Source organism: Eriocheir sinensis, chromosome 11, assembly GCF_024679095.1.
Source record: "Eriocheir sinensis breed Jianghai 21 chromosome 11, ASM2467909v1, whole genome shotgun sequence".
Taxonomy (NCBI): Eukaryota; Metazoa; Arthropoda; class Malacostraca; order Decapoda; family Varunidae; genus Eriocheir; species Eriocheir sinensis.
Genome location: NC_066519.1, coordinates 12,615,182 through 12,628,231, shown reverse-complemented (window position 1 = coordinate 12,628,231; position 13,050 = coordinate 12,615,182). Strand labels below are relative to the sequence as shown.

The window sequence follows — 13,050 nt, the reverse complement described above, 5'->3', positions numbered from 1 at the left end:
CCCTCTCTTCCTTCCTCTCGTCCCTTCCCTTTCCTTTGCCATTTCCTCTCCTTCCTCTCCCATTTCCCTCCCTTTTCTCCCTCCCTCCTTCTCTCCTCTCCCTTCTCCCCCTTCCTCCCTTCCCTTCTGCATCAACCTAACCTAACCTAACCTAACCTAACCCATCTCACACCTCAATCCCCTCCTCCTCCTCCTCCTCCTTCACACAGAACCGAGAACAGGAAGAGGACGAGGAGGGTGCCGGCAGGAGACAAGAAGGCACCGTCGTACTGAAGGGCTCGACGGTGTACCAGGGGAGGGTGAAAGCCACGGCAAGGGTGATCACGAGGATTGCCGATGCGGACACCATACAGGTAAGAGAAAGGGAGATGGTTAGGTAGATACAGATAGATAGATACATAGAGGCAGAGAGGAAAATAGACTTAAATGGATTGTTTCTTGGTTACTTAGATAATAGATAGACAGATAGATGGATAGAGACAGATATAGAGAAAGGGGATGGGAGAGTATATAGATAGATACATATATAGAGGTAGAGAGGTTAATAGACAGTTAGATGGTTTGTTTCTTGTTTACTTAGATAAGAGATTGATAGAAAGACAGATGGATAGAGATAGAGAGAGAAAGGGGATGGGCAGAAAGATGGACTAGATGCTTCTAAGATGAATAATTGAATGTTAGAAATAGATTGTGAAGAAATGTATAGGAAACAAATATGAAAAGGAATGTTGAAAGTTTTTAATGATATTGTGAATGAATTAGAGAGAATGTGATTGAATAGTTGAATAAAATGACCAATGATACTCCTCTTCCTCTGACCCACCTCCTCCTCCTCCTCCTCCTCCAGGCTGGGGATATCCTAGTGACGGTCAGCACGGACATTGGGTGGTCACCTTACTTCACCTTGCTGAGTGGCGTGGTGACGGAGCTGGGCGGCCTGCTCTCACACGGTAACTCTCTCTCTCTCTCTCTCTCTCTCTCTCTCTCTCTCTCTCTCTCTCTCTGTAGGGCGTTCATTTTTAGTTATTTTCCAATTTTTCTTGTTTTTTTCTTTTGATTTTAGTTGTGTAAGTTATTTTTTCTTGTTTTTTGTTTCAATTTTTATTTTTTTGTTTATAAGTAAGAACTTTAGAACGTAAGGAGTCTGCAAGAAGTTAATTTATTTCATTATTCTTCGTTTTTTCTGGTTTAATTTTTTTTTATAGTTGTTTTCTCTCTCTCTCTCTCTCTCTCTCTCTCTCTCTCTCTCTCTCTCTCTCTCTCTCTCTCTCTCTCTCTCTCTCTCTCTCTCTCCGTTTTCTTTTAGTTCGTTTTCTTTTTGGCACTTTAATCCTCATACGATCCTTTTTACTGCTTATTATTCTCTCTCTCTCTCTCTCTCTCTCTCTAAGGTATTTTCTTTGTAGGCATCTGGACTCTCTCTCTCTCTCTCTCTCTCTCTCTCTATCTCTCTCTCTCTATCTAGTTTTCTTTGTAGGCATTTAAGGACAGGCTGCGTAATTTTTGGGGTCACTGGGGTCTGAGTATCTATATAAATCTATGTAAATCTGTCTATGCAAATATCTAGATCTATGTGAATCTATGGATAACCTATGTAACTCTTTCTAGGGGCGGTCGTGGCAAGGGAGTACGGGCTGCCTTGTCTGGTGGGCGTGGAAGGAGCTACGGGCGCCCTCCGATCTGGTCAGTAGCAGTAGTAGTAGTAGTAATAGTAGTAGTAGTAGTAGTAATAGTAGTAGTAGTAGTATTTATATGTTTCAATTAAGGTGAGTGATGAGTTTTGTGTTATTTGCATATATTTACTCAATTTAACCTTTTTATAATAGTTTACGTTTGTGTTATCTGATGTAATTTACGTTTTCTTTAGTCTGTCATTCATTTAGTTTATCCTTGGGTAATAATTTGTTTTTTCTTCGTTTTTATTACTTATTATTTATCACTTGTCCTCTCTCTCTCTCTCTCTCTCTCTCTCTCTCTCTCTCTCTCTCTCTCTCTCTCTCTCTCTCTCTCTCTCTCTCTCTCTCTCTCTCTCTCTCTCTCTCTCTCTTCCTCGTTATCATCATCTGCTTTTCTAATTCCCTCTTTCTCTCTTCTTATCTCTTCTTCTCAACCTCCCTTTCTGTCTCCCTTTCTCCCTCCTTTATCTCCTTGTTCTCTTTCTCTCTTTATTTGGTTCGTAATTCCTCCCTTCTTTCTCCCTTTTTCTTCTTCTTTTATCATATTTTTCTTCCCTTTTCATCATCTGCTTTCAAATTCCTCCCTTTTCTCTCCCTCCCTCTCTATTTCTTTCCTTTTATCTCCCTCTTTTCTCTCCCTTTTTCCCTCCCTCTCTTTCTTTCCTTTTATCTCCCTCTTCTTCTCTCTCTTTCTCCCTCTCTTTTATCTCCTTGTTCTCTGTTTCTCATCATTTGGTTTCTAGTCACCCTGTTTTCTGTCACCCTGTTTTCTATCACCTTGTTTTCTGTCACCCTGTTTTCTGGCACCCTGGTCTGTTACGATGGTCTCAGGTGACTCGTGACAGGTGTGAGGCGCTGATTAAAGGTGTGAGGTGCTAATTAACTCCCTAATTAATCCGTCTAATTATCCCACAGGTGACCAGGTGCTGCTAGACTCTACCTCCGGAACCCTAACACTCCTCAAACCATCTTCCTCCTCCTCCTAACTCTCCTTCTTCCTCCTCCTCTTCCTCCTCCTCTTTCTCCTCTTCTTCCTCCCTGTCAATGTTGTTATGTTTTTCTCGTTTCTTCTCTTCCTCTATTTTTTTTATCTTCTTCCTCCTCCAGTGTCTTCCTTTTGTTTTTTTTCTCTCCTCTTCCTCCTCTTCTCTCTCTCAACTCTCCTTCCTACTCCATTCCATATCTTCCCATTCTTCCCTCTTTCCTCCCCCTTTGTTTCTCTCCCTCCTCCCCCCTTGTTTATCTCCCTCCTTCTTTCCTTCCAGTTTCCTTCTCTTCCTCTTTTTATTCCATTTTTTCCGTTTCCTCCTCTTCTCTTCCTTTCTTGCCCGTCTCTCCTTTCTCTTCTCTCTCCCATTTCTCCTTCCTCCCCTTCCTCTTCCTCCACCTCTTTCTCTCTCCTTCAAGCTACCTCCTCCTCCTCCTTCTTCCATATCCTCTTCCTCCTCCTCCTCCTCTTTTTTCCTCTTTTGTTACGTTTCATCTTCGTCCTCCTCCTCCTCCTCTACCCCTATTTCTCTCTCCTTCAAGCTCCTCCTCCTTTCATACCCTCTTCCTCCTCCTCCTCTTCCTCCTCCTTTTTCCTCTTCTGTTACGTTTCATCTTCCTCCTCCTTCCTCCACTCCTCTTTCTCTCTTCCTCAAGCTACCTCCTCTTCCTCCTCTTCCTCTTCCTCCTCCTATCTCACCTCCTTCCCCTATTAATGTAATGGAGAAATTTATAAGTAAATGAATAAATATAATATAAATGATGGGTAAACAATGTGTGATAATATATAATAAATGTTTTTTGTTGCATGCTTTATTATTTTTGAGTTTTCCTTCTTGCTCTTTTTCTTTTTTTTATATTAGTTTTTTTTATTTATTTTTCCGTTTTTTGTATATTTTTAAGTTCGAGGTAAGTTCGTATTTTTTTCCTTTTTTTTGGTTTTGTTTTCGTTTTCCTCTTTTTCCTCTGTCCCTGTTTTCCTTTCGTCTGGTTGTCTTCTTTTCCTTGTTTTTCTCTTCCTCTCTCCCTCTTTCTCTTTCCCTTCATCTTCCTTCCCGCCTCTCCTCTTTCCTTCTTTCCCTCTCAATTACCTTTTTATTCTGACAATACTGACTCTCTCTCTCTCTCTCTCTCTCTCTCTCTCTCTCTCTCTCTCTCTCTCTCTCTCTCTCTCTCTCTCTCTCTCTCTCTCAATAACACGTAGAATATCATAATTTAGACAAGGCTCCCCTTAAAACAGCCAAGTCTTCTATATCTTCCATGTAAACAAGTGATATCAACTCTATACCAAGATCTCTATGTACACATTTTTCACCTCTATATCTTCATTATCCTCTTGTTTCGATTTCTTTCTATATATAACAAGAAGGAGGAAGAGGAGGAGGAGGAGGAGGAGGGGAAAGATTGAGGAAAGAGGGAATAGGAGGGAAGGATAGAGAGATAAAGAGGAAGGGAGAGAGAGAGAGGGAGAGGGGGGAAAAGAAAACGAAGGGCGGTTATTCACTCAGTTCATGACTTACCTTAGTGGGTGTGAGATGTTGCCCCCCGTCCTCCTCGTCATCGTCCTCGTCTTCTATTAGGTAAGTGAGAGGAAAGTCCTGGAGAGGGAGAGAGAAGGAGAGATGGATGCATGGAGACAACTTTGGAGAGAGGAAACACCCAGGGGAGGGAGAGAGAGAAAGGGAGAGTTTTGAAGGGAGGATTGATGGGGGTGTGGTGTTGGGGAGGATTGTGGTGGTGAGGGGCTTAGATGGTGGTGGTGGTGGTGGTGGTGAGGCAAGGGATGTAAACTGGTGGTGGTGGAAGTGGTGGTGGTTGAGGTTTAAATGCTTTGTTAGTGGTGGTGGTGGTGGTGTTTGAAATTGGTGATGGAGGGAGGGGGCGGTAAGAGGGGGGTATTGTGGTGGTGGTTTTGGTGTTGAGGGAGATAAATGGTTGTGGTGGTTGTGGTTGTGGTGGTGGTGGTGGTGATGGTGGAAAAGAAATATCAAAGAGAAAGAGATTAAGAAGAGAAAGGGGAGGCAACTATAAGGGGGGGTGTGGGGTACCGATGTTAGGCTTGAGGAAGGAGGGAGAGGAGAGAGGGAGGGAGAGGGTTAAACTAGAGGGAGGGTCGAATGCTTGTTAACACTTGCTGCCGAGAGAGAGAGAGAGAGAAAGAGAGAGAGAGATGGTAATGGTGGTGGTTAGCCTATCGCAGTGGCGGATCCAGGGGGGGGCACCTGTTCACGTGCCCCCCCCCAAAAAAAAAAAAAATTAATAACGGAATTAATAGTAATAATTATTATTGTTATTATTATTATTATAATTATTATTATCATTATTATTAAAATGCATAAATTAATGTTTATCTACTAGTTCGCGTTAAAACTAAAGCGAAAAAAAAAAAAGAAAAAAAAACAAAACCGTGAAATCCTCCCTCAGAACAAGTATCTACACTACAGTATATTCACGCTCTGCGAGTTCCGCCTCGCTGACTTGTCTAGTGCGCGTATCGGGCGAGCACTGGACAAGGGGGAGAGGGGGGCTCAGAGAGGTGCGGCTGGTCGCTATTGATGTACAATGACTACCTCTTAAATGATCCAATTCTGGGCCTGGATGATTTACATGATTACGTGTCACTGAATTCAGAATGTGGAGATCACGTTGGTCTTGTGTCCCTAAAAGCTCCTTGCCAAATACAGTACTAGTTCCAAATGAGCAGTGCCCACAAAATTATCCTGTTACAAAGAAATTATTACTTATTTAAGCCACTTTGCCCATTTCATCCGCTACAGATGAATTAAGTTTTTCTACACTTAAACATATAAAATCACACAGACGGTCAACTATGGGTGAACCGACCAACGGTGATCTAATTGAAAATTTTGTTACGGGTGTCACCGCTATATTAAAAAAATAAAAAAGTGCCCCCCAAATTATTTTCTAGATCTGCCACAGGTCCTCCCCCCTCTCGCTCTCTCTCTCTCTCTCTCTCTCTCTCTCTCTCTCTCTCTCTCTCTCTCTCTCTCTCTCTCTCTCTCTCTCTCTCTCTCTCTTTTAACCTCGAGATCTGAAAGCATTGCAAAAGGTAACAAAAAGCGAAAGAGAAAGAAAAAGATAGACAAAACTCGTGATTGCTCTCTCTCTCTCTCTCTCTCTCTCTCTCTCTCTCTCTCTCTCTCTCTCTCTCTCTCTCTCTCTCTCTCTCTCTCTCTCTCTCTCTCTCTCTCTCTCTCTCTCTCTCTCTCTCTCTCTCTCTCTCTGTGTGTCTTTCATCTTGGCTTTGACACAGACAGAAAGATTCTTCCTTTCCTCTTGTTTAACCCCCTCCCTCCCTCCTCCTCCTTTCCTCTCTCTCTCTCTCTCTCTCTCTCTCTCTCTCTCTCTCTCTCTCTCTCTCTCTCTCTCTCTCTCTGTGTGTCTCTTCTCTTTCAGTTTTGGCTTTGACAAGATCAGAAGAGATGGATGATGATGATGTCAGACGAATGATGATGGCGGATGACACTTGTGACTGGGATGGCTGTTGTTGTTGTTGTTGTTTATCTTTTTTTTTCTTTCCATCATATCATGTTTCTATTTCCTTTATAATCATATTTTTTTTTTTATCTTTATTTTTGCTTCGTTTTCTTTTCTCCATCATATTAATCTTTTTTTCCCTTCATTATTGCAACTACTGCTACTACTTTTTTTTTTTTTTACAGCAAAGGAGACAGCTCAAGGGCACAAAAAAGTAAACATTAATAAAAAAAAAAAGCCCGCTACTCGCTGCTCCTAAAAAGAATCCAATGAGGTGGCCGAAAGATAAGTCAGTTTCGGGAGGAGAGGTGTCCTGATACCCTCCTCTTGAAAGAGTTCAAGTCGTAGGCAGGAGGAAATACAGATGAAGGAAGATTGTTCCAGAGTTTACCAGCGTGAGGGATGAAAGAGTGAAGATGCTGGTTAACTCTTGCATAAGGGGTTTGGACAGTATAGGGATGAGCATGAGTAGAAAGTCGAGTGCAGCGGGGCCGCGGGAGGGAGGCATGCAGTTAGCAAGTTCAGAAGAGCAGTCAGCGTGGAAATATCGATAGAAGATAGAACGAGAGGCAACATTGCGGCGGAATTTAAGAGGTAGAAGACTATCAGTATGAGGAGGAGAGCTGATGAGACGAAGAGCCTTTGCCTCCACTCTGTCCAGAAGAGCTGTGTGAGTGGAGACCCCCCACACATGAGATGCATACTCCATACGAGGGCGGACAAGGCCCCTGTATATGGACAGCAAATGTGCATGGGAGAAGAACTGGCGGAGACGGTACAGAACGCCCAGCCTCGAGGAAGCTGATTTAGTAAGAGATGAGATATGAAGTTTCCAGTTGAGATTTTGAGTTAAGGATAGACCGAGGATGTTTAGTGTTGAGGAAGGTGATAGCTGGGTGTTGTCAAAGAATAGGGCATAGTTGTTTGGAAGATTGTGTCAGTGGATAGGTGGAGAAACTGTGTTTTTGAGGCGTTGAAGGACACCAGGTTCTTCTTGCCCCAATCGGAAATAATAGTAAGGTCTGAGGCTAAGCGTTCTGCAGCCTCCAGCCTTGAGTCGTTAAGTTCCTGAAGGGTGGGTCTTCTATTAAAAGAAGTTGAATAATGCAGAGTGGAATCATCGGCGTAGGAATGGATAGGACAGTTCGTTTTGGAAAGAAGATCATCAATGAACAACAGAAAAAGAGTGGGAGATAGGACAGAACCCTGTGGGACACCACTGTTAATAGATTTAGGGGAAGAACAGTGACTATCTACCACAGCAGAAATAGAACGGTCAGAAAGGAAACTAGAGATAAAGGTACGGTGAGAAGGATAGAAACCGTAGGAGGGTAGTTTAGAAAGCAAGATTTGTGCCAGACCCTATCAAAAGCTTTTGATATGTCCAGCGCAATAGCAAAGTTTCACTGAAACGGCTAAGAGAGGATGACCAAGAGTCAGTTAAGAAGGCTAGGAGATCACCAGTAGAACGCCTTGCGGAACCCATACTGGCGATCAGATAGAAGGTCAGAAGTGGAAAGGTGCTTTTGAATCTTACGGTTGAGATTGATTCAAAGCTTTAGATAGACAAGAAAGTAAAGCAATAGGACGGTAGTTTGAGGATTGGAGCGGTCACCCTTCTTAGGTACAGGCTGTGTGAAGGCATACTTCCAGCAAGAAGGAAAGGTAGATGTTGACAGGCAGAGGCGAAACAGATTGACAAGGCAGTGTGACAGCACGTAGGCACAGTGTATAAGGACAATAGGAGGCACACCATCAGGTCCAAAAGCCTTCTGAGGATTGAGGCCAGAGAGGGCATAGAAAACATCATTTTGAAGAATCTTTATAACAGGCATAAAGGAGTCAGAGGGGGGATGAGTAGGAGGAATATGCCCAGAATCGTCCAGAGTGGAGTTTTTAGAAAAAGTTTGAGAGAGTTCAGCCTTAGAGATAGATGAGACGGCAGTGTTGCCGTCAAGACTGAGGAGTGGAGGGAAAGATGAAGAAGTGCAGTTGGAGGAGATGTTTTTGGCTAGATGCCAGAAGTCACAGGAAGAGTTAGAGAAAGCAAGGTTTTGACATTTTCTATTAATGAAAGAATTTTTGGTTAGTCGGAGAATAGATTTGGCACGATTTCGGGCAGAAATGTAAAGTTCATAATTAGCATTAGTTTGAAGGCTCTGGTATCTTTTGTGAGCTACCTCTCTATCATTGACAGCACGAGAACAAGCGTGATTAAACGAAGGCTTTTTAGCGTGAGGAGTAGAGAAAGAACGAGGAATGTATGCCTCCATTCCAGAGACAATCACCTCTGTAATGCGCTGAGCACACACAGAGGGGTCTCTATCCTGGAAGCAATAATCATTCCACGGGAAATCGGAAAAGTACATCCTCAGGTCGTCCCACCGAGCTGATGCAAAATGCCAGAAGCATCGCCTCTTCGGTGGGTCAGAGGATGTACAGGAGCGATAGGACAGGATGCAGAAATAAGATTGTGATCGGAGGAGCCCAACGGAGAACAGTTTGACAGAATAAGCAGAAGGGTTTGAGGTAAGGAAGAGGTCTAGAATGTTTGGCCGATCTCCAAGACAGTCAGGAATACGTGTAGGGTTCTGGACCAACTGCTCTAGGTCGTTGAGGATAGCAAAGTTGTAGGCTTGTTCACCAGGATGGTCACTGAAAGAGGATGAAAGCCAAAGCTGGTGGTGAACATTGAAATCTCCTAGGATGGAGGTTTCAGTGAAGTGAGAGTGGGTCAAGATGTGCTCCACTTTAGAATTCAAATAGTCAAAGAATTTTACATAGTTGGTAGAATTAGGTGAGATAAACAGCACAGATGTATTTAGTAATAGAATGACAGTGAAGTCTTAACCAGATGGTGGAAAATTCAGAAGAGTCAAGGTCGTGGGCACGAGAGCAAGTGATGTCGTTGCGCACGTAGGCGCAACATCCAGCTTTGGATTGAAATTTAGGATAGAGATAGTAGGAGGGAACAGAGTAGAGATTGATGTCAGTAGCCTCAGAGATCTGTGTTTCGGTGAGGAAGAGAAGGTGAGGCTTAGAGGAGGAGAGATGGTGTTCCACAGAATGGAAATTAGAACGAAGACCGCAAATGTTGCATAAATTGATAAGAAAGAAGTTCGAGGAGTTATCAAGGCACCTCTCAGGTCGGGAGCCAGAAGGGGAGTCCTCCTGGAATTTTGGTCCCAGGCGGGGACTCCGAGGCATTGCTTAATTGAGCCATTTTGAATTTTGAATTTTGGAAAAAGGTGTATATGTTATGTGAATGTAGTGTGGTGTGGATAAAGAGAGGATCTGTCTTTAGAGAGCATGCTGAACTACTCTCCGGTGTTGGTGAGACAATAGGGAAACGGTTAGTGAGGACATGGGAAGGGTCTTTGGAGGGCTTCAGCTCCCTTCTCACCTCCCATATATACCTCACCGGGAGTGGCTTGCGCCCGTTCGGTAGGTGTCTTCCTACCTACTCCAGCCACTATTACTACTACTACTACTACTACTACTACTACTACTACTACTACTACTACTACTACTACTACTACTACTTCTACTACTACCTACTTCTACTACTACGACAACTACGATTACTATTACTACTACTACTATCACTACTACTACTACTACTACTACTGCCGACTACTACTACCACTACCACCACCACCAATAATAATAATAATAATAATAATAATAATAATAATGGTAGTGGTGTAACAAGGGCGGGCCGAGTACGATTATGTTACGTTATTAACTTTGTCGTAATTGATAGAGGAGGAGGAGGAGGAGGAGGAGGAGGAGGAGGAGGAAGAGATGATGAACTATATCTTGACAGGCTTCCATCACCTCCTCAAAAATATTATGAAAGGAAGAGGAGCAGTAGGAGGAGGAAGAAGAGGAGGAGGAGGAGGAGGAGGAGGAGGAGGAGAGTTGATGAGTTGTTCCTCTTTATCTGGAGAAACGATACTAAGAGAGAGAGAGAGAGAGAGGAAGCGGTGTAAGGAATGAGAGGAAAGGAAGGAAGGGCAGGAGAGAGGAGGAAAGCTGGAATAAGATAGGAGGAGGAAGAAAGGAAGGAAGATTAATTAGAGGAAGGAAGGAAAGGAAGATAAAAAGGAGGAGAAGAAAACGTAACATTAAAACAAACAAAACAAATATAATAGATAAGAAAAAAAACAAAGTATATTTTAGTAACAAGAATATTTCCTTTTTATAATATTTCCACCACAAAAATATTTCAGAATTCGGATAAAAAAATACCATAAGACATTTTCTCATATATAATCTAAGGTCGCTATCCTCAGACGCTTCCGCTCACAGTAACATCTCTGCTGTCTTATTTTTTATGTATTTATATATTATTTTTATGGCGATGGGGTCTGTTGGTCGGCCCCATCCCATCTGTAGCGCAGGAAAATGTTTTATAGTGGCGCCATGTTTTCCGTTGGCTAAGGAAGATGAGATCGACTTGTTTTTGCGGGTTCTGTTCCTATGTGGTTCCTCTATTCAAATCCCCATGTTCGCGGATATTCAACGTACGCGGTTCCTCAAGCTCCCCACATTCGCGGATATTCAGCTTACGCGGTTCCTCAAAATCCCCACATTCGCGGATACTCAACGTACGCGGTTCCTCAAGCTCCCCACATTCGCGGATATTCAGCTTACGCGGTTCCTCAAAATCCCCACATTCGCGGATACTCAACGTACGCGGTTCCTCAAGCTCCCCACATTCGCGGATATTCAGCTTACGCGGTTCCTCAAAATCCCCACATTCGCGGATACTCAACGTACGCGGTTCCTCAAAATCACCACGTTCACGAATTCAGCACTTGCTCAGCGCCCATAGATCACCACTATTGCGAATTCTATAGTTCCTCAAGATGACTACATTCACGGGGACTCCAGAACTCCACACTCTACACTACCGCTAAGCCCAAGATGCACTCACGGATTCCGTACTCGCGGGGCCTCAAGATCGTCATTTTCCAACCCTGCAAAATGTAAACAAGGTCATAAAGCAGACATGGCAGGGCGGGGCGCGCTGCTCTGGCCACACCGTCCCGTTAGCTTTAAGAGCCTCAAGGTTACCGGACTAAAATGTTAAAGTTGCGGACTAAATATAACGCTTTGCCGCACCCTGGAGGACGTGAGGGAAGGGAGAGGAAGGAAGGAGAGTGAGGGATGGAGGGTGTGTTAGAGAGAGAGGGAGGGTGTGCAGAGAAGAAAATAAAGAAGGGAAAAAGAACAAGAAGGAAAGAAGGAAGAAGAGAAGAAGAGCAAGAGAGTAAAGATTGACAGAAGAGAGAGAGAGAGAGAGAGAGGGGGGGGGTAGTAAATAAAAAAAAGTGAAAAAAAAGAGAGGAAGGAGAGAAAGAGAGAAAAAGTAAAGATTGACAATATAAATAATAGAACATATGACCTTAATATAAGAGAACAGAATACAATAGGAGATTAAGAATAGATAGTTGATGGAATAGAGGAGTTATGGATAATTTAGATGATAGAATAAACTGGAAATAGAAGAGAAGAGAAGAGAAGAGAGTTAATGAAATAGAACAGAAACATAAGGAAAGAATAGAGAAGAATAGAAGAGTTAATGGAAGAAAATAGAAATAGAATAGAAAAGAGCTAATGTAGAGATGCAAATTTCAAGGTCGTTCACAATATATAGATGACGAAGTGACAGTAGATAAGAAACGTTCACAAGCTAAGAAACGTTCACAGTGAGTTATTGAACGTTTAAAGAGAAAACAGACATTAAAGAGAACGGACTTAAAGATAATGGAATGGAGTAAAATTTGAAACGTTTACGAGTGAGAAAAAAAAAGAAAAAATTGTTACGAAAATATTGAAAAGAAAACCGAGGAAGAAAATATATGCAAAAAAAAATAGTTTCAGGACACTCACAAAAAAAAAGTTTACGTGGAAAATAACTTTGACGGGAAAGGTGAAAAAAGTAAAAAAAAAAAGAAAGATATAAAAAAGAAGTTATTTTAAATTATCTTAAAGTGTGATATGCTGTTGTGTGTGTGTGTGTGTGTGTGTGTGTGTGTGTGTGTGTGTGTGTGTGTGTGTGAGGTATCAGGTCAGGTCATAATGAGAGAATTAAGTCATGGGTCATAAATTATCCTCTCTCTCTCTCTCTCTCTCTCTCTCTCTCTCTCTCTCTCTCTCTCTCTCTCTCTCTCTCTCTCTCTCTCTCTCTCTCTCTCTCTCTCTCTCTCTCCCCTCCCCTTGTTGCTTTAAAATATACAAAGTGTGCGTGTAACCGGAGAGAGAGAGAGAGAGAGAGAGAGAGAGATTTGTTTTATTTCGCTTGCTTTTACCTCCTTATGCCTCCTCTTCCTCCTCCTCCTCCTCTTAATCCTACACTTACTTCTCCAAACTTTTTCTCCTTAACCCAACCTTATTTCCTTCCTTCCTTCCTCCCTCCCTCCCTCCCTCCTCCTCCTCCTCCTCCTCCTCCTCTATTTTCTCATTTTCTTCCAACTGCATATTCATTCCTCCTTCCCCCTTCCTATTTTTTTTCTCCTCCTCCTCCTCCTCCTCCTCTTCCTCCTCCTCTTCCTCCTCATTTTTCTCCTCTTCTTCCAGCTGCATATTCATTCCTTCTTCCCCCTTCCTATTTTTTTTCTCTACCTCCTCCTCCTCCTCCTCCTCCTCCTCCTCTTTCTCCTCCCTTTCATCCTCTTCTTTTTCGCCTCCTCTTCCCACTACTGTTTTTCTCATCTTTTATACAGTTCCTTCCTCCTCCTCTTCCTCCTCCTCCTCCTCCTCCTCCTCCTCCTACTTCTTTTTGATCATTTGCTATACATTTCTTTCTTTCCTCCTCCTCCTCCTCGTTTTCCTCCTTTTTATCCATCTTCAATACACCGTTCTCTCCTTTCTTTTTTTCCTC

At 42.8% G+C, this 13,050-nt stretch overlaps 1 protein-coding gene across 1 annotated transcript in view; it reads left to right on the top strand.

Annotated features, from left to right (window-relative positions):
- LOC126996850 (putative phosphoenolpyruvate synthase) overlaps window positions 1-3,472 on the top strand; it is a 37,935-nt gene extending 34,463 nt beyond the window's left edge. Inside the window, exons 29-32 of the mRNA XM_050857733.1 lie at window positions 210-353; window positions 848-950; window positions 1,609-1,683; window positions 2,592-3,472. Of these exons, the coding sequence (XP_050713690.1) occupies window positions 210-353; window positions 848-950; window positions 1,609-1,683; window positions 2,592-2,662 (393 nt within the window). The 3' untranslated portion in view covers window positions 2,663-3,472. The remainder of the gene's footprint in view (window positions 1-209; window positions 354-847; window positions 951-1,608; window positions 1,684-2,591) is intronic.
- The last annotated feature ends 9,578 nt before the right edge of the window (window positions 3,473-13,050 follow it).